The sequence below is a fragment of the Leucoraja erinacea genome, chromosome 29, assembly GCF_028641065.1.
Source record: "Leucoraja erinacea ecotype New England chromosome 29, Leri_hhj_1, whole genome shotgun sequence".
Taxonomy (NCBI): domain Eukaryota; kingdom Metazoa; phylum Chordata; class Chondrichthyes; order Rajiformes; family Rajidae; genus Leucoraja; species Leucoraja erinaceus.
In genome coordinates, this window is record NC_073405.1 from 24,536,786 (window position 1) to 24,558,331 (window position 21,546).

Genomic DNA, 21,546 nt, shown 5'->3' on the forward strand with positions numbered 1-21,546 from the left:
GCTGCTGCACCCGCTGAGTTTCTCCAGCATTTTTGTGAACCAGTGGTAGAGTTGCTGCCAGAGACCTGGGTTTGATCTTGACTACGGGTGCTAACTGCATGGAGTTTGCAAGATCTTCCTGGGATCGCGTGGGTTTTCTCCGGGTGCTAGGCTATTTAAAAATGTCTCCTCCCACACTCCAAAGATATACAGGACTGTAGGTTAATTGGCTATGGTAAAATTGTTAATTGTCCCTAGTGTGTAGGATAGTGTTAGTGTACAAGGTGATTACTGGTCAGTGTGGACTCAATGGGCCAGTTTCCATGCTGTATCACTAAAACCTAAAAGTCCAAAGAGTCCACACTGATCTGAGCACCCGCAGACAACCCACGCAGGTCACGTGGAGAATGTACAAACACCGTACAGACAGCACCCGCAGACAGGATCTAACTCAGGTCCCTGGCCCAGTAAGGCAGCAACTCTACCACTGCACCAATATGCCACATATTGAAGATGGCAGCCCTTTTCAAGGGCAATTATGGATGGGCAATAAATGTTGGCATTGTCCAGGATCAGAACAAAATATAAATGAATAGATTTTAAAACGCATCTGTACTCATGACCCCGAGTTCCTTCAGTAAAAGCAGGCTGCCTGGGCTTTGCAGAAATACTCACTGTGTTCATCTTTCAACCTTACTCCACTTTACCACACAGTACAGTTTGTGGTTTGTGCAGCAAACAGTTCGGATGGGAGATCGATGTGAAAACTCAACACTCAGCAGAAGTCAGCAAACTCCAACCCACTAGAGGAGCCACAGTTTCCTCTCACTGTGTTGGCTGCCAGCCGACCGCAACACAACATGCCTCACTGAGAAACGGAACTACTTTGTCCAAATCGCAAGCCACCGCTTCGATGGGCAACCTCACCACTGCTCGGGGCATTCACTCCCTCCGCCACCACTGTGCCAGTTACAGAACGGCCCCACCGTGGCGGCGCAGTGGCGCAGCAGGTAGAACCGCTGCCTCACAGCCGCCAGTGAACTGGGTTCGATCCCGACCTCGGGTGCCGTCTGCGTGGAGATTGCTTGCTCGCCCTGTGACTGCGTGGGTTTGCCCCGCTTTCCTCCCATGTCCCAAAGATGTGTGGGTTTGTAGGTGAAGTTGGCCTCTGTAAATTGCCCCTAACGGGCACAGGGAGGATGAGAAAGTGGGATAGCACAGAACTAGTGTGAATGGGTGATCGATGGTCGGCGTGGACCCGGTATCTTCCAGTTCATTCAATCACCTCTCAACCCCACCGCCACTCCCGTAAAGGAGGAAAGTTGCTTCAGATGCATGTGCAGCTCCGGCCCTGACGATTCCACTCAGCCATACGCGGAAATATATCACCATTGTATCATTGTTGCGGCATCTGAATCTTGGAAGTCCCAACTCAAAGGTAATGTGGGAGAACATTCAGCAGAAGAGTTCAAATAACGCAAACGACTCACCCTGCCGTTGCACATCAGACAGGCCCCCTCACTGTCCATCTTCAAATCCAGTGTTAAAACACATTTGTACTCCCTGGCTTTTGACCGTGCCTGAGGCTTTGCTTCTGTTTTTGGTGTTTTTGATGTTTCTTTATTTTACATGTCTTTTCCTACTATTTCTTTTGATTGTTATTTTTGGTGTGTATTAACTTTTTTGTCAATGATTAGTGATGTACAGCACTTTGTTGCAGCTATGTTTGTTTTTAAAGTGCTCTATAAATAAAATTATTATTATTATTATCATCACCCTCTCAAAAGACAATAGAAAATGACAAAGAAATACTTGTATTGACAGCGACACCAAAATCGTGAGAATCATTTTGAAAGGAACACAGGTTTAAGCGAGAGGCGAAAGATTTCATGGGAACTTAAGGGGCAACTATTTCACACAGTTGGGTATATGGACCAAAATGTCAGTGGGGGTAGAAACAAAGAATAGTAGATGGCATAAACATTGGCTTATCTTTGGTGTAAATTGCAGATGTTGGTTTAACTCAAAGATAGACACAAAGTGCTGGAGTAACACTACCATTGAGTCACTGTGTTGCTCAGCTATCCTAGTTAGTTCGTCCAAGACCTGGCGTGACATCTTGGAAAAAGGAGCAATTGAGCATTGTACAAATGGGCTCGGCATTCATCGAAACATCAAGCTGTTAAACCACAAACTGCTCCCAGTCTCTGCTCAAATTTCCCCTCAATATCAGTGGTTTGGTGCTTTGCCAATATAGTGAGAACTTTACTATCCTATATAGTGTTACATCCGAAAAGATATCGAAATCTCCTTGCCAGTACTGTAGGATGGAATGAAGAAACTGCAGGCACACGGGATGGAGTATCTCAGACACGGGCAATTTCTCAGTACCTCAGTTAACTGCCCATTTTGGTGTGTCGGTCAGGACAGTGTTAAAATATCCTTTGATCACTGCTTGGGTAGAAATTAGTGCAGATAACCTATTCTAAAGTCCTGACATTTTCTGGACAGAAGGTTAAGCACATTTCCCTTCCAGTGTATTGATTGAGCCAAACACAAAAGGGCAGCAATCACACAACAGTCTGATTTAGAATTACATTCCTGGCTCAAAATCCCAGAATACCCAGTGGCGCAGCTGGTAGAGCTACTGCTACCTCACAGCGCCGGAGACCAGGGTTCGATCCTGACCTCGGGTGCTGTGTGTAAGAGTTTGCACGTTCTCCCTGTCACCGCTTGTGTTTCCTCCGGGCGCTCCGATTTCCTCCCACCTCCCAATGATACGCGGGGTTTGTAGGATAATTGCCCTTAGTGTGTGGGAAGTGGATGTAAAACTGGGATAGTGTAGAACTGGTTAAGGTAGATATGTTGTAAAACCTACCTTAAGCGTCGCTGAAGATCTGTCCCAGCCCGTGTGTGCGATTATGGCGCCGTTTAGAGGGGGGCGGGTTTAAAACGCGATTTTCCCTACGCTGTTCAAATCGAGCTTGTTCAGCCTACTAAGTTGCTGACGAAAAATCGCTTCGAGTTTCACTCGCTGGGGTTATTTTTACATTTTACGGGTTTATTTAATTATTATAGTAAGTTAAAAATTAACCTCTAAACCCGCGACCACCGACAACGGGCCGGATCTCATACAGGGGACAACGGAAGGTAGGTTGTTTATTTTTACATTAAAAAGGGCTTCTTAAGATTAAGATTTATACAAAGTTTTATGTTGCGAGTAGCTAATTTGGGGGCCCATTAAATCCCGCAGAATTTTTCTGGGCATATGGGGCACAAATCTACCGCAATGTTAACGTTATAAACCAGCACGTTCCACCGGATCCCACTCGAAAGCTGATTTAAATGGCCATTAATTTACAGCAATTGAACACTAAATTCCTTCCATTTGGCCTATAAATTAATGTTAATGAGATTTAAAAATCATGTTTTATTGTGAATTCTTTGTGAATGTTATTTGGACACTTAGGCCATTTAAAAATGTTAATCTTTTCTTAAGAAATGGATAGATGTTTAGATCTAGTAATTGAAGTTTGGAATTAGCTACAATTGGGTAACTAACTAATTATATGCTTTAATTTCAGGTCATCCAAGTAAGATTGTTTTATATTTGTTTCAGAATGCTTCAATCTATGATAACTGAAAATTTCATTCAGCTCTTAATTTTTAAGAAAGTTATGGGCTTTTGACTGTCCACGATCACAGCTTTTTTGTTATGCCGATAGAAAATCAATAGGGAACAAGATGCTAATTTCCAAGTATGAAAATGGCCATAACTTTTTTAATACTTGAGTTATGAAAGTGAATTAGGTGTCAAATTAAACTTCTTTTTATGCTTTATCTGATGGGATAAATTGCAGACTTGATTTTTTAAATCTCAACATTTTGTAACATTGCTAGTTAAGGGGCGTGGTCAACATGGACATGTAATAGAAATGGTGTTACCTGTCTCCAAGTTAAAGGGGGAGGAGTGTTAGGTATGTGATAATTAGCATATGTACTTAGTGTCTTGTGATGTCTTGTGCAAGTACGCATGTGCACGAGGAGACTCAAGGTGGCGTCCTGCAATAAAGTAGCTTGTAAGATTACTCCCGTGTCCGAACCTTTTTGAAGTCTGTTCCAAGCATCCAAATACACAACAGACTCGATGGGCTGAAGGGCCTGCTTCCAAGCTGTATCTTTCAATTGAAAAATACACCCAAACCAATCGTACAATGGCAATACCTTCATCTCATGGCCTACAATTGTTACACAGAGGGTGGCAAGTGCCTGGAACACGCTGCCCAGAGTGGTGGGTGAAGCAGATATGTTAGTGACATCTCAAAGACTTGGGAATAGGAACATGAATATGCAGGGAATGGAGGGATGTGGGCTGTGTGTAGGTATGTAAGTGATGCGTAGGAAGAAACTGCAGATGCTGGTTTAATCCGAAGATAGACACAAAAAGCTGGAGTAAGTCAGCGGGACTGGCAGCATCTCTGGAGAGAAGGAATGGGTGATGTTTCGGGTCGAGACCCTTCTTCAGACTAGTTAGGGAAAAGGGGAAAACGAGAGATATAAACGATGATGTAAAGAGATAAAAAACAATGAATAAAAGTAACGATGATAAAGGAAACAGGCCATTGTTATCTGTTTGTTGGGTGAAAACGAGAAGCTGGTGCGACTTGGGTGGGGGCCCTATCTCTCGTTTCCCCTTTTCCCTAACTAGTCTGATGAAGGCTCTCGAACCAAGACGTCATCTATTCCTTTTCTCCAGAGACACTGCCTGCCCCGCTGAGTTACGCCAGCATTTAGTGTCTATCTTTGGTTTAAACCAGCATCTGCTGTTCCTTCCCACACGTTTTGAGCAGTGTGGACGGGTTGGGTCGATGAGCTTGTTTCCGTGCTGTACAAGTTCATGACTGGCTGCTGGGGCCATGGGATTGAAGCAGGTTCTTGAACACGATGCGTGAAGGGTTTGTTTGCAATACGCCACGGCCATCTTGTTGCACTCGGATCGAGGCAGCCTCCAGAATCCCAGTGACAAAGCCGTGTGTTGAAATGTTAGCTTGAAACAATGTGGAAGATCACGGCTAGATAAAATACGCACGGAATGATTGGAATGTTTTTCTGGATGAACCTGACGCTCTCCTGTTGATTGATTGTTTACTCAGCCGTGTGTAATGGTTCCTTTGACTCAATGGGGTAAACATTCCTTGTGGTATGAAACCGAGACTGCCACCCAGCCTTGGCGGCTTTCACATTTGATTCCTGTCTTTGGTTCACGAGACTGCCTTGGCAGGCACTAAAGATTTGTTTATCCTCTCACAGGATGCGGGCAGAGTTGGCGCGGTAAGAATTTGACACCCATCTCTTAAATGTCCTTATGAAGGTGATATTGAGCCGTCTCAAAGAACAAACAGCACGGCACAAGAACAGGCCACTCGGCCCACAATACCCGATGCCAAGACCATCACTTATCTACCAAAGATAGACACAAAAAGCTGGAGTAACTCGACCAGAAACATCAACCTTTCCTTCTCTCCAGAAATGCTGCTTTTCCCACTGAGTTATTCCAGCATTTTGAGCCTATCTTTGGTAGATAAGTGATGGTCTTGGCATCATTCCACCAATCACCTTCTCTCAACCCCATTCCCCTCCCTTCTCACCGTGACCTTTGACACCCTTACTGATCAAAAATCTGTCAATCTCTGCTTTAAAAATGCCCAACGATGAGGACTCTACAGACATCTGGGCAATGAAATCCACAGATTCACAACAGATGAACATTCACCTACCAAAGCCCCTCATGCTTTTATATGTGCAGAAGGTCCCCCCTTAACCTCCTACACTCCAGGCAAAATAGTTGCGGCCTAGCCAGTCTCTCCTTAATTCTGAAGCCCTCCAGCTTTGTGAATCTTTTAGACTATAGAGATATAGGCTTTTCAGCCCACGGAGTCCGTGCCGACCAGCCATCGTTCCGCAACACTATACTGCACAGTAGGGACAAGTTTACAACTTACCGAAGCCAATTAACCTACAAACCTGTACGTCTTTGGAGTGGGGGAGGAAACCGGGAACCTAGAGCCAGGCGACCAGAACAACACACAATATGTGGTCATGCTCCTGACCCAAGCTTAGAACACAGCCGAAGATAGGCACAAAATGCTGGAGTAACTCAGCGGGTCAGGCAACATCTCTGGAGGAAAGGAATAGCTGACGTTAGGTACAATAGGTGTCGGGATGGGGGACAAGGCGAAGAGACAAATTCACAAAGGGAGTCATCCTCCTGGAATTGTGAACAGGAACATTTTCCCACAAAAAAATAACAATCTTGGAATCCAATTACCAGAATAGAGTCAGAAATCCAGGGATTTGCACGAAAAAAAAGTTGCTTCACACATTCAGTCGATAAGACTGATTGTAGAAAGGCACAACATGTTGAAATAACTCATGGGTCAGGCAGCATCTCTGGAGAAAAGGTATAGGTTACGTTTCAGGTCATGACCCTTCTTCAGAGTCTGTAAACGGGCCTCGACCTGAAGTGTCACCAATTCCTTTTCTCCAGAGATGCTGCCTGATCCGCTGAGTTACTTCAGCATACTGTGTCTATCTTCAGTGTAAACCAGCATCTGCAGTTCCTCCCTACACTTAGAACAAAGCCTGTGGCTTCTCTATAGTCTGACCAGCTCTTGGGTCTCCGAGGAGGTGAGCTGTTAAGACAGGTGAATAGATTGTCGAAGGAGGCAAGTATTAGCCATTGAAGAAGCTAAAACAAGTCCCTAAAATCTCTTGCACAAATCCTACATGAGCACACACCTGTCTCCAAAATCCAAGAAGATTCTGCAATGTTTATAGAATCCCACACAATTTTTGTAAAACCAAAATCGCTAGAATTTAGCAGATTGAAGGGGGGATCTTATAGAAACTAACAAAATTCTGAAGGGGTTGGACAGGCTAGACGCAGGAAGATTGTTCCCGATGTTGGGGAAGTCCAGGACAAGGGGTCACAGTTTAAGGATAAAGTGAAAATCTTTTAGGACCGAGATGAGAAAAACATTTTTCACACAGAGAGTGGTGAATCTCTGGAACTCTCTGCACAGAAGGTAATTGAGGCCAATTCATTGGCTATATTTAAGAGAGAGTTAGATGTGGCCCTTGTGGCTAAAGGGATCAGGGGGTATGGAGTGAAGACAGTTACAGGATATTGAGTTGGATGATCAGCCATGATCCTATTGAATGGCGGTGCAGGCTCAAAGGGCCGAATGACCTACTCCTGCACCTATTTTCTATGTTTCTATGTTTCTAAAATCCCACAGTCCATAAAGGCATCAATAATTGAACTCAACTTCGAAAGTGCTTGTAAAAGGAAGAGGCATTCTTAGTTGCATAAAGCTCTAATTTTTATAATGTCTTCAATGTGTTATATGTTAGTGCCATCAGCTAAAAGTACAACAACCTCTTGTATTTTTTGACCTTTTAAAAGCTCAATTTCTGTCGATTTAATTTTTTCCAACTATTTGCGACGTTTTTTTTCAAATCAGCAGATGGATTTTGTCTGGGGGAGTGAGATCCTGTGCAAAACAGCAACGAGTGAAGACATTATCAAGGGTATGGCTATGAAGGATATGCTCAAGGAAACAATGCATAGTGATGACATAAGCATGGGAATAACATGAGTGAGAGAAATAGTGGTAGATCTTTCCTTTGAATTCTGTAATAAAACACATCTTTAACAATCAAAAATCAAACACAATGAATGGCAGCTGCATCTACAATACCAATTCACACCTGAATACTGCAGGTATACGTCACACATTCTTTTTTCTCCAGAGATGCTACCTGACCCACCAGTTGTTTTAGTTTTGTTTAGAGATACAGTGCGGTAACAGGCCCTTCGTCCCAACAAGTCCGCGCCGACCAGCAATCGATGCACATTAACACTATCCTACACACACACACTAGGGACAATTTACACTTATACCAAGCCAATTTACCAACATACCTGTACGAAGAAAACCCACACGGTCACGGGGAGAACGTACAAACTCTGTACAGACAGCGCCCGTAGACGGGCTCGAACCCGGTTCTCCGGCGCTGCAAACGCTGTACGGCAGCAACTCTACCGCACGTCAGCCATGATCATGCACAACTCCGGCAAATCTCCTCTCAGCCACATTTGCTTCGAGGAGAACCAGCATAGCTTCTTCTGGCTAACCCGTACTGGAAATTCCTCATTCCTGGAACCAATTCTAGTCATCTTTTCAGCACGTTTTCTTATCTTCACACACTCGGTAAATGTGGCGACCAAAATATTGGTCAAATACTCCTCCCTTCCATTCCCCCTCACCCCAATAAAACTTGTGCGGGGGGGAGGGGTTCCCATGGCGAAGGCCTCCATTTTGTGTTCACAACAGGCACAAAATGGCCCACAGCACCGGCTGAATTGGAAGAAAATAGGGCCAGTGCGTAACCAAGGCAACAGACATGGGCACACAGTATCAAACAGTACTCACTTTGTAAACAGATTAGGATCAGTCTATAATAGAAAGAGCTTATTATAGTGTAATTACAGCCTAACGACAGGGCAGGATGTCCTGAATGAAGGCTCTAAACTGAATGCACAACCTATAGTTTTCAACTTTCAAAGATAAACACTGATAAAAAAAAAGGAAAACAATCTCTAGTCTCCGATCGCTCCACACCCAGGCAATGGGAAAACTCTCAAGTAACTAAATCATCTTAACCAGGAGCTGAGTGTTAGCTGAGAGTCGACAAGAAAATGCTGTACCTTTGGGAGTTAATTGAACTTGGATGTTGTGGTCTTGTAATGCACCCACTATATAACAAAAAAATTCTGACAATATTATGTGGAAAGCTTAGGATAAAATGTGAAGTCATTCGATTCATTCACCACAAACTCTTTCGTTGGTATTCTTTACTTTCTATGATATTATCTACAAATGTCCTCCGTTCTTTAAAAGACCAATTATTTTTCCTTTGCAAATAAATCTAATGTTGAATCAACTATATGACCGACCGCAACAAACTTTTAGAAAACATTTTGGGATTCCTGGGATGTCAGGACTGTCTTATGAAGAAAGACTGGATAGACTTGGTTTATACTCTCTAGAGTTTAGGAGATTGAGAGGGGATCTTATAGAAACTTACAAAATTCTCAAGGGGTTGGACAGGCTAGATGCAGGAAGATTGTTTCCGATGTTGGGGAAGTCCAGGACAAGGGGTCACAGCTTAAGGATAAGGGGGAAATCCTTTAAAACCGAGATGAGGAGAACTTTTTTCACACAGAGAGTGGTGAATCTCTGGAACTCTCTGCCACAGAGGGTAGTTGAGGCCAGTTCATTGGCTATATTTAAGAGGGAGTTAGATGTGGCCCTTGTGGCCGGGGGGATCAGAGGGTATGGAGAGAGGGCAGGTACGGGATACTGAGTTGGATGATCAGCCATGATCATATTAAATGGCGGTGCAGGCTCGAAGGGCCGAATGGCCTACTCCTGCACCTAATTTCTATGTTTCTATGTTTCTATTTGGACAGGTACATGGATAGGTTTAGAGGGATATGGCTCAAAAGTGGGCAAGTAGTCCGAGTGTAAATGGGGCGTGTTGGTCGGCGAGGGCAAGTTGGGCCGAAGGGCCTGTTTCCACGCTGTATGGATCAAAAACCCTAACCAGCTCCACACTGAGGGTGGCATGGAGGCACAGCTGGTAGAACCACTGCTTCACAACTGCAGAAACCCGGGTGTGCAGGAAGGAACTGCAGATGTTGGTTTAAACAGAAGATAGACACAAAAAGCTGGAGTAACTCAGCAGGACAGGCAGCATCTCTGCGGAGAAGGAATGGGTGATGTTTCGGTCGAGACCCTGCTTCAGACTGGTCAGGGGAAAGGGCATTCCTCCCCCACCCAAGTCGCACCAGCTTCTCATTTTCATCCAACAAACAGCTAACAATGGCCTGTTTCCTTTATCACCGTTACTTTTTTGCATATCTTTCATTCATTGTTCTTTATCTCTCTACATCATCGTCTATATCTCTCGTTTCCCTTTCTCCCGAGTAGTTTGAAGACGGGTCTCGACCCGAAACGTCACCCATTCCATCTCTCCAGAGATGCTGCCTGTCCCGCTGAGTTACTCCAGCATTTTGTATCTATCGTGCGTTTTGCAGTGGTGAACGGTTGCGTTCGGTCAGGGGGTCAGGCAGCATTTTTGGAGAAAACGAATATGTGACGTTTCGTGTCGAGATCTTTTGCCGTCTGAAGAAAGATCTCGACCCAAAACGTCACATATTTACCACCCGGGTTTGACCCGGACCTCAAATGCTGCCTGTGTGGAGTTTGCACGTTCTCCCTATGAGTTTTCTCCTCTGTGCGCTCTGGTTTCCTCCCACAGCTGAAAGATATGAGGGTTTGTAAGTTAGCTACCCTCTGGAAAACCGCTCTAGATGTGTAGGGAATGGATGATGAAAAAGTGGAATGAGGTAGAAAAGTGTGAACAGGTGATTGATGTTCAATGTGGACTTGTTGGGCAGAAGGGCCTAATTCCATGCTGCATCTCCAAATGTGAGAATAATCCTTTACTGAAGTCTGAACCTCCCTGGGCTCACTGGATTCCAATCCAAGAGTCAAGAGTGTTTTATTGTCATATGTCCCAGGTAGAACAATAACATTCTTACTTGCAGCAGCACAACAGAATATGTAAACAATACAATAAAAGAGAAAAATAAGTTCAGTGTATATAAATATATACATAAATATTATACACACACATACATATATATAAGTACACATGGACACATACACACATATATACACATACATACATATATATACACACACATATACACATACACATGTATACATACACATTCATACAGACATATAAGTGTACATACATATATAAATACATACATATATATATATATATATATCCAGAGAGTGAATTAGAGCCGTCTTCATTCCTAAGAGACATTGCTTCTTAAATTTCTTTCCCCTCTGCCCCGTGAGATAAAGAGACAGCACACGTGCGTATACGTAGAGGAAACAAGCAAAGATTCTTCACAGATGGTCAGCAACCTTCTCGTTCCCAAAATAGGGCAAAACGGCAATTCCTGGGAACATTGGAACAGATGTAATGGATGGGAGATTGGCCAGCGAGGTTTGGGAAAAGAGCCAGTTTTTGCCTTCCTTGTTCGGAATCAGGTCACCAGATGCACGGTGCAGAAGGGGAAGAGCAAAGCCAACCCTATTGCTCATTTTGTAAGCCAGCTGTCAATTATTAGGGTGGCACAGGGTTTGTCTCCCAAACTTAATCCCTTTTTATACATGTGGGTGGATAATGACTAACAACTAAACTCTGACCGCAAAGAATATAATGATACACTTCAGCATATCACAGGCAATTGGTATGGATCATTAATCCATATAGGATGAATAGAAACCTATTAATAGATTAAAATGTTGTTGTGTAAAACTGCACGTCCTGTGAAGGCATCAATTACTTGTGTAATAGTCTCTGGCTATATATTTACATTTGCCCATTTATTACACTCACCTAAGCCCCCAATTATGGTGGCTTCTTGCATTTGGTGGAACACATGAGAGTGGGAACAGGAATGGATAACCTGGCTCTCAATTCTATTCAATAACATCAATGTTGATCTGCCTCAAACCTCCTCTTCGGTACCAGCTCCACCTGATGCTCTTTTCCAGCTTTCGTTCCCAACTACTATCTGGCTGAAGAAGGGTCTCAACCTGAAACACCGCCTATCCAAGTACCCCAGGCTTGCTGCCTGACCTGTTGGAGAAGCCACCAAGCACCGATGCTCAACCCTGAGACCGGATAGTGGAGGGAGTCAGCGATGGCAGACACAAGAACAAAGGGCCGTTTCCGTGTCTTCGAGACGCCCCTGGGGCACAAAGGTTGAAGGTAGCCAGGCGAGGAGAGGGACGATATTTCACTGGGCGATTCGGACTGAGGCGATGGCTGGAGGCCCTGCAGCCAGGACGATGGGCCTTTAAATCCAGCTGCAGCTTCGGCTTTCAAAATGGCGCCAAAACCTGGCAGCTCGTGTAAACGGGCTCATGGGATATGTCTATACACTTCGTACTTAATCGGGGATTGTGCTGATGTAACTGTACTGTACTGTAGGAAAAACAAGAGAAACTTCACATGATAATAAAGAACTAATGACCATTGGAGGTGGACACTACTCCACAAAGATCCCAAACTTGCTTGCCTCCAGACTGTGTCCACCTTCGATTTAAACCAGCATCTACAGTTCCTTCTTGCACATATTGACCACTGAAGGTGACTGCAGACACATTGAGGGATTTGAAAACAAGGGTGCAATGTTTAAAAGCATGATATTGCCTAACCAGGATACTGCAGTTGGCAAGCTCTGCTGTAATGATAGAACAAGGCGAGGGAATTGTTCGGAACTTGAGTCTTTGGGCCACTTGAAGATTTTGGGGACTGGTGTTAGAATGATATACGATCGACAAGCATATGAATAGACATCTATTAATGCGCTCAAATATCTCCATGTGATCTGCACTTCCAGTAAAAGTAATGCTTACTTCCTGTAACGTATCTCGGCCCCACCTTGGAATGTACCTCCGTTCAATTAGTGCCTGGCGGATTACTGATGAATGGAAAATGGTTTTGGAATGATCCATCACGATGACAGAGGATCACTGCTGGATCCGTGGACCAGGACGGGAAAGATCCCCACGTTGTACAAGTACACCCGCTCTCCGCACTCCTATTGAAAGTTTCGCTGACGCAGTCTCAGGTCCATTTGTTCACTGCAGCTGCCGACATGTGGATTGATATTTGCAGGGTCTGCAATCCTGTAAACTGACAAAGCACGGTGGTGCAACAGGTAGAGCTGCTGCCTCACAGCACCAGAGATCCGGGTTTGATCCTGACCTTGGGTGCCATCGTTGTGGAGTTTGCATGTTCTCCCCGTGACCGCGTGGATTTCCTCCGGGTGCTCCCGAAGACATGCGGATTTGTAGGATAGTTGGCCTGTGTAAATTGCCCCGAATATGTATGGAGTGGATGAGAAAGTGGGATAACAGAGAACTAGCATGAATGGGTCGATCGATAGTCGTCGTGGACTCGATGGGCTGAAGGGCCTGTTTCCATGTTGTATCTTTCAATCAATCAAGCAATTACTCTCCTATTGTCCCAACACAACATTCACCATTTTCCAATGTTCCCATTCTGTGCGACTGTCACAAGATTCTAATTCCCATATGAAACAAAAACAAAATTTAAAGCAAGTTTACAAAGCTTTACTTTAGTTCAGAAATACAGCACGGAAACAAGCCCTTCAGCTCACCGACTCCACCCTGACCAACAATGCGGGCGGCACGGTGGCACAATGATGAGTTGCTGCCTTACAGCGCCAGGGACTCGGGTTCAATCCTGACTACAGGTGCTGTCTGTACAGAGTTTGTATGTTCTACCCGTGACCTGCGTGGGTTTTCTCCAAGCTCTTCAGTTTCCTCCCACACACCAAAGACGTACAGGTGTGTAGGTTCATTGCCTTGGTATAAATGTAAATTGTCCCTAGTGTGTGTAGGGTCAAAATGACATAAGGAATAGGAGTAGAATTAGGCCATTCGCCGCATCCAAGTCTACTCCGCCATTCATTCATGGCTGATCTATCTCTCCCTCCTAACCTCATTCTCCTGCCTTCTCCCCATAACCTCTGACACCTGCTAATGTGTGAGGATCGCTGGTCTTGAGCGGACTTGGTGGGCCGAAGGGCCTGTTTACGCGCTGTATCTCTAAATCAAATGAAACTAACCCCGTTCACATTAGTTCTACGTTATCACACTTCCTACGCGCTAGGGGCAATTTACAGAGGCGAGTTAATCCACAAACACGCACGTCTTTGAGATGTGGGAGAAAACTGGAGCACCCGGAAGAAACTCATGCCAAGGACTTTGCAAATGGTTGATGCCCAAGCAAGAACTTTAAAATTACAGTGTCATACCAGTAAAAGATCAGCACAGCAATTGGTCAGATTACTCAAGGACAACATGCAGGAGACCTGCTACCTTGAAATAACACCTTAATGCGGGAATATAATCATTTGAGTGGCACATAGGAGTCACACCACTGTGTCTGGAACTGCCTTGGAGAATTAAAGGGCACAGCTTGGGCCAAGGAACTACTCCCGAGTAATTTTAACGGGCTGAGAGAGAGCGGTAAATCAATGCAAGTCAGTAGAAGGAATTATTGTCAAATTATTCAAAATGAAAATGGTAGAGAATTTGCTGAGGAAAGTACACTTTGGGGACAGCGTGCACAAGTCATTTGTATGTGGCGAGGAAGTCATAACCTGAGAGGAGGAGGCAATGAATTTGGATGTCTAGATCCCAACACTCTCAATCAAAGTGGTCTCCCTCATTGTAAATGAAAATGAGAGCCTGCATTGGAGCTGGTCATCGCTGCTGTCATTGTTTTGACTTAAGCCCATGTCCCACTTACGTGTCCTTGGCACGCTAATTACGCGACCTCATGGTCGCGTTGAGCCGCGACGGTCCCGCGAAGGGCGCGCGCGACTTCATTCGTCCGCACAGCCGTCAGGAGTGCGTGACGTCATTTGAAGATGGACACAAAATGCAGGAGTAACTCAGCGGGACTGGCAGCATCTCTGGAGAGAAGGAATGGGTGATGTTTCGGGTCGAAACTCTTCTTCAGTCTGAAAGAAGGGTCTTGACCCGAAATCACCCGTTGCTTCTCTCCAGAGATGCTGCCGGTCCCGCTGAGTTACTCCTGCATTTTGTGTCTATCTTCAATTCACCTGGCCCCGCTCTGGGAGTAGAAGTGGGGGCGGATCCGGCCCACAATGGCCGTGAGCCCCAGGCCGAGTTCGGCGACCGTTTGCCAGCTTCTGCTGCTGTTGAGGGTGAGGCGTTGCATCGCGCCAGGGTCTTGGGCCTGATCCACTTTGGCCGTCAGTTATGTGACAGGTCGTTGGCGCGCGAAGATTTCGTTCGCTACAAATATTTTGGAGCCCTGCACGATGTCGCGCACAACTACATACCCCACCGCGCTTCTCAATGGGACCGGCCCCGTGAGGCCACACGATGCCCGTGTGCCTCGACGCGACCACAAGGTCGCGTAATTTGCGGCCCAAGGACACGTAAGTGGGACAGGCCCTTTAGTTTTTCCTCTTCTATTTGTATGGTCTAGCCTGCTGGTCATGTTCCTCAGACTCAACATTCACAACACATTGCACAGACAATCAAGCAGAATGTGTTTGTTTGCAGGTGCCCCCATTAACCCTTTGAATGGGGGGGGCAATTACACACCACCAACAACATTCCTTCAGTTTGACCCAACCTTCCCCCATCTTCCATGCTACTGAAAACTCGTTTCTCTCTCTATCCCAGGTCTGAAGGAGGATTGCAGACCTGAGGCCTGCACCGTTGCCCACGGACACAGAAATTGCTGGAGAGTAGAAGAATGAGTCTGAAGTAAGGACCTGACCCGAAACATCGCCTATCCATGTTTTCCAAAGATGCTGCCTGATGCGTTGAGTTACTCCATTGTCGTTTTTTGTAAACCAGCATCTGCAGTTCCTTGTTTCTACATTATATTCCTTTCCACAGATTCTGGCTGACTTACTGAGTGCTTCCAACATTTTCTGTCATTGTTTCATTTGCCTCTTGTCTGGTCTGTTGAACGCTCTATCCTTGAGGCAATTGCTGTGATTAGTTACGATTTTCATTACCACTGTATTGTGGGACCAGCAGAAGGTAAGATCAACCATGTTATGATTTGATTTTTGCTCGGTTTTGACAAAACAACAGGCAAATAGACTTTGCCAGTCTTCTAATCGGGAGAGTTTCCCTATGGAACGGCAAATGCCAGATCCTGAAATGGTCATGAGATTAATAAAGCGAATGAAAGCCATATGCGTTGCGTTTTCTCACTCGGTGTCGGTGGGGTTAGGGGTGAGCCAGGTTTTAACCCAAGTTGAGGCAGCACTCACTCTGTGCTCTTCCATTGTTCCCAGATCGTGTTCCCAAAATATTGATCGATTCACTGGCAGATACAGCACGGAAACCGGCCCTTTGCCCCAACTGAGTTCACGCCGACCATCGATCACTCCTTCACATCAGTTCTGTGTTATCCCACTTTTTCATCCACTCCCTGCACACTCAGGTAAATTTACAGAGGGCCAATCGACATATAGACCCGCACATCTTTGTGATGTGGGATGAAACCGGAGCAAACTCACACGGTCACAGGGAGGACGTGCAAACTCCACACAGTCACGATTAAACTTGGGTCTCTGCCGTTGTGAGGCCACTGTGCTACCCTAAATTGTAGGGGGAAAATAGACATTAGCTGCCTCACTATCTCCTATCTAGAGAGCAGTCCTAACCTACTATCTACCTCATTGGCGACCCTCGGACTATCTTTAATCAGACTTCACTGGACTTTATCTTGCACTATACATTATACCCTTTATCCTGTGTCTGTACACTGTGGATGGCTCGATTGTAATCATGTATATTCTTTCTGCTGACTGGATAGCACAGAACAATAAAGCTTTTCACATTACCTCGGTACTCGCGGCAATAATAAACTAAACTAGTTTGTTTGAGGTTTCTGAGGAGAATATAGCTGAGCCATTCTTTACTGGAGTCACAAATCCAAAAGGCAGCTCACATGTGCATGGAACTACTTGAACCGCGGACACGCGTGTTAATGCCAGCACAAGAATTAAAAGCAGAAATCGACTTACTCTGCTGGCGTCCCGATCTCCGTCTGGTTGGGGGAGTCCAGGGGAAGAGCGGCAGAGGATGGCGAGCAGGAGGAGGGAAGAACAGAAGAGAAGAGTTAGTGGAAAAACCAAAATGAGATGTGGTTCAGTGTTCACAAGCAGCCTCTGATGAGACAGATCCCCCTTGAGAGTGTGTTATTGGAGAAACCAAACTATCACACACAGTGACACCTGAATGGACACAATGAAAGATTCCCAGCTCCTATAAATCATAGCCCCACATGGTGTCTCAGTCTGTACATTTAATTTGTTTGTTGAGCTTTCGACACAGCACGGAAACAGGCTCTTCTGTCCACTGAGTCCATGCCGCCCATTAATCACCCGCACACTAGTCCCATGTTATTCCACTTCCACATCTATTCCTTACACACTAGGGGTGATTTAAAGAGGCCAATTAACCTACAAACTTGCATGTCTTTGGGATTTGGGAGGAAACCAGAGCACCCGGAGGAAACCCACCAGGTCACAGGGAGAACATACAAACTCCACAGAGGTCAGAATCTAAACCGGGTCTCTGACATTGTGAGGCAGCAGTTCTACCAGCTGTGCCAATGTGCCACCCACATAACAGAATAATTAATGTACAATCCCTCTGCTGTGACATCGGGAGCTCGCGGGTCTGGGAGGAGAGAGAGAGACCGCTTCCCGGAGCTCCCGCAACGCGACTTCTCCAGCCGGTGTCACGGGGTTGGAACAACCCGGACCGGGACAGTGCATCACCCGGCACGGCTTCATGGCCGTGGGACTCACCATCGCCCGTGGGGGTTCCAACCTTGGACTTCAGACCGGGAGCGGGGCCGTAAATCGCCCCGCGCGGCCTAAAATGGCCGTGGGACTTATCATCACCCGCCTGGGGCTTGGACATCGGGAGAGACACGGAGAACAGGGGAGAGAAAAGACTTGCCTTCCATCACAGTGGCTTCACTGTGATGGATGTTTGTGTGAATTTAATTATGTGTATGTCTGTAAGACAGTGTCTTTGTTTGTATGGCTGTGGAAACAACATTTCGTTTGAGTCTCACTGGGGCTCAAATGATAATAAATTTGTATTGTATTGTAACAGGAATTTACATGCTACATCCTCATCTGTTCCAAAGACACCGTCTTTGGAGTTCTCATTGGTTAACTGTAAACTTTTTGCTTGCTGGGGCTTCAGGTGTACCATAGCAACGTTTAAGAAACATTTAGACAGGTACGTGGATAGGACAGGTTTAGAGGGATATTGGCCAAACGCAGGCAGGTGGGACTAGTGTAGATGGACATGTTGGTCCGTGTTGGCAAGTTGGGCCGAAGATCCTGTTTCCATCGTATGACTCTATGACTTACGCAGTGAAGTCCCACCTGCCATTACTTTAGATACATTATGGCAGAGTGGACATTGCACAAACATGAGCCAAAGCCACAACAATAGGATTATATTGACCTGCATCAGACACCAGGAACATTGCCAACATCTGGAACAAAGATCTACAACCACAGCCCAAAAACCATCGTAAAAAAGATTTGCTTTCCAAATAAATGACCCAAATATGAAGATAAGTCAACATACGAAATGTCACCCAGACAGGTTCTGGGAAATGACAAACATTTCCTTCGGATGGCGAATATGTTTTTATTTGTGTTTGTCCCCTGGGGAGTTTGGTTGCCTAGCATTTTATGTGCATGCTTCCTTTCACTTCAATTAACACCAAATAAACCCCAAAGCATTCCATGAAGGAATGTTTTTCCCGTAACTGTGATGGCTTCTCTTAGACAACTCAATTCCAAACGCAATGCAGAGGTTGTCAACCGAGGGGCAAAACCTCTCGAAGCTTTATTCTTCCTTTCCTAATTTAACCATTGGGCAACCTCTCCGTCTTAGCTATCTCCTTCCCATCTTATTTTATCACTGGCACTAAATTCCTCAACTTTCCTGATTTCTTTCATTTGGGATTTTAATTAGAGCTTCCCACATTCTCTCTTCACCTTTCATCCTCACTGCATCAAGCCTATGGCGCTACGGTGGAGAAATCTACCCCCTGCCAAATGCGCAAAATACAGATATTTAGTTTAGTTGAGAAATACAACATGGAAGCAGCCACTTCGACCCACTGAGTCCGAACCGAACAGCGATCCTCGCACATTAACACTATCCTACACACACTAGGGACAATTTAAAAAGTTTACCAAGCCAATTGACCTACAATCTGCACGTCTTTGAGTGTGAGAGGAAACCGAAGATCTCGGGGAAAACCCACAACGTACGAACTCCGTACAGACAGCACCCGTGGTCGGGATCGAACCCAGGTCTCTGGCGCTGCAAGCCCTGTAAGGCAGCAACTCTACCACTGCGCCACCCTTTGTAATGGTTATGTATTTCCTGTTCTTCTGCAAAGACATAGATCCAGGCAGTCGGAAAGACAGAGCATGGAAACTGGCCTTTCAGCCTTTAGTCTCTGCTGTAAACTCCATATTTAGCCTCTGCTGCAAACTCTACTTTTACTCAGTAGACCACGTTCTCTGGCAAGTATTATAGAGTCATAGAGGCATGCAGCACGGAAACAGACCCTTCAGCCTAACCTGCCCGTGCCAATCAAGACACCGCATCTACACGAGTCTCACCTGCCCGCATTTGGCCCATATCCCTATAAACCCTCCCTGTTCATGTACCTGTCCAAATGTATTTTAAACATTGTTATAGTACCTGCCTCAACCTCCTCTTCTGACAATTGATTCCATCTACACACCACCCCCTGCATGAAAATGTTGCCCTTCAGGTTCCTATTAAATCTTTCCTCTCTCACCTTAAACCGTCTGGTTCTCGATTCCCTTACTCTGGATAAAAGACTCTTTGCATCTACTCGATCTATTCTCACCCAACCATTGTTTGGGTACCGTTTGGGGACCAAATGACATCTAATAAGTTGGCATGTACTTCAGCACAAATCATTCTTGGTAAAGGACAAACAAAAGATGCCCTTTAACCAAGTCTCAAGCACAAGTTGTTCCGTTTCTATGTAGAGAGATCTCTCGTGTGTCTTCCTCTAAAACCTTCATGACTGGATTGCTTTGACACAACCAGCACTAGTGCTGATTGCCTCTTGGAACAGTATCTCTAAACACCCAACAAGTAAAACATGGATACAAAGTGCCGGAGTAACTCAATGGTCAGGGGAGGGAGGGACAGGGAACTGAGAGAATCCTTTTGTGTAAACCAGCATCTGCAGTTCCTTGTTTCTACTAAGAGAAAATGGGCCAGCATTTGACAGCTATACTCAGTTTGCAGGATCTGCAACCTAACTCACACTCGCTTAAAGGCCTTGCTATTCACCTCAGCCACAGATTGTGGTCACCTTCAGATGCAGGGTTGCAATTTCCCACCACTCTCTGGACAAAAAAAACTAATTCTTCCCAGTTATTTATTGGAATTGTTAATGATAATTAATAATTTTATTGAGATAAGACACAAAAAGCTGGAGTAACTCAGCGGGACAGGCAGGAGATCTGGAGAGAAGGAATGGATGACGTTTCGGGTTGAGACCCTTCTTCAGACTGGTTTGGGATAACCGCCCAATGTGTGCTGGCTCTCTTACCTCGGTGATGTTCCATGTCCAGATGGTTCTTGTCCTCCTTCATTGCCAAGTGGGCATGGACTCCAAGGGCACTGGAGAGAGCCAGGAGCCCCGAGCCACCGCCCAGCGACGGAATCCCTGCTACCTGCAGCCCTGATGGGTGGGGAGTGAGCGGAATTGGAGGTGCGTGATGAGACAGATGCTGAAGCTGCTGCTGCTGTAAGTAAAGGTGCTGACATCAATGGTAGCACCGACAAGTATAAACCAAAGTAAACAAACTAATCTGCACAAAGTCGTTTAGCTTAGTATTTAAAAAAAACACTCAATCATGTCAGAGGAGTCATAGAGTCGCGCGGTGTAGGAAGGAACTGCAGATGCTGGTTCATACCGAAGATATAGACACAAAACAGCACCCCTGGGGGAAAAGAATAGGGATGTTTCAGGTCGGGACCCTTCTTCAGACCCGAAGAACTGACTGAAGAAGGGTTCTCACCCCAAAACATCACCTATTGTTTTTCTCCAGAGATACTGCCTTACCTGCTGAGGTTGTCGAGAATGTTATGTCTATGTAGCTCATACAACAGAGATACTGACCCTTTCGTCCATGCTGACCAGGCCAAGTTAGTCCCATTTGCCAGCATTGGGTCAATATCCCTCTAACCAATTCCTATCTATGTACCTATCCAAATGTAAATGCTGTTCTTGTACCTTCCTCAGCTACTTCCTCCGGCAGTTTATTCAATATACCCATCACCTTCTGAGTCACCCTTCAGGTTCATATTAAATCTCTCACCATAACCTGTGGCCTCTAGTTCGTGACTTCTCAACACTGCATTCACACATCTATTCTCCTCATAATTCATTTCATCATCAATTCCCAGAGTTCCTGATAAGAAAACAGGAAAACATCCTGTGGGGTCTTTGGTCATTGATCAGAAACAAAATGGGTGCCAAGGTTTCGTCTTCAAGGCTGCAATTGCTGAACCATCTTGGAGTGAACCAGTGGTCTCTGAAGAGCAGTCAATTGGCAGAGTGGAAAGGGAAGCATAAAATGCTAGAAGCACTCAGACCTGAAAGTTCTTCACATGAAATGAGAGCTCTGTTTTGCTTTCCGCAGATGCTGCCTGCTCTGCTGAGTAATTTCAGCATTTTCTGTTTATTTTTTGTTTCTGATTTCCAGCATCTGCAGTATCTTTGACTTTCATTCATTGT

The 21,546-nt window shown here is 45.3% G+C and overlaps 1 protein-coding gene across 1 annotated transcript in view; it reads right to left on the minus strand.

Annotated features, from left to right (window-relative positions):
- The window catches only part of LOC129711335 (transducin-like enhancer protein 4), a 196,676-nt gene that overhangs the window by 74,328 nt on the left and 100,802 nt on the right, over positions 1–21,546 (minus strand). The window contains exons 7-8 of the mRNA XM_055658924.1: positions 20,356–20,551; positions 16,745–16,767 (exon numbers count right to left, since the gene is read on the minus strand). Of these exons, the coding sequence (XP_055514899.1) occupies positions 16,745–16,767; positions 20,356–20,551 (219 nt within the window). The remainder of the gene's footprint in view (positions 1–16,744; positions 16,768–20,355; positions 20,552–21,546) is intronic.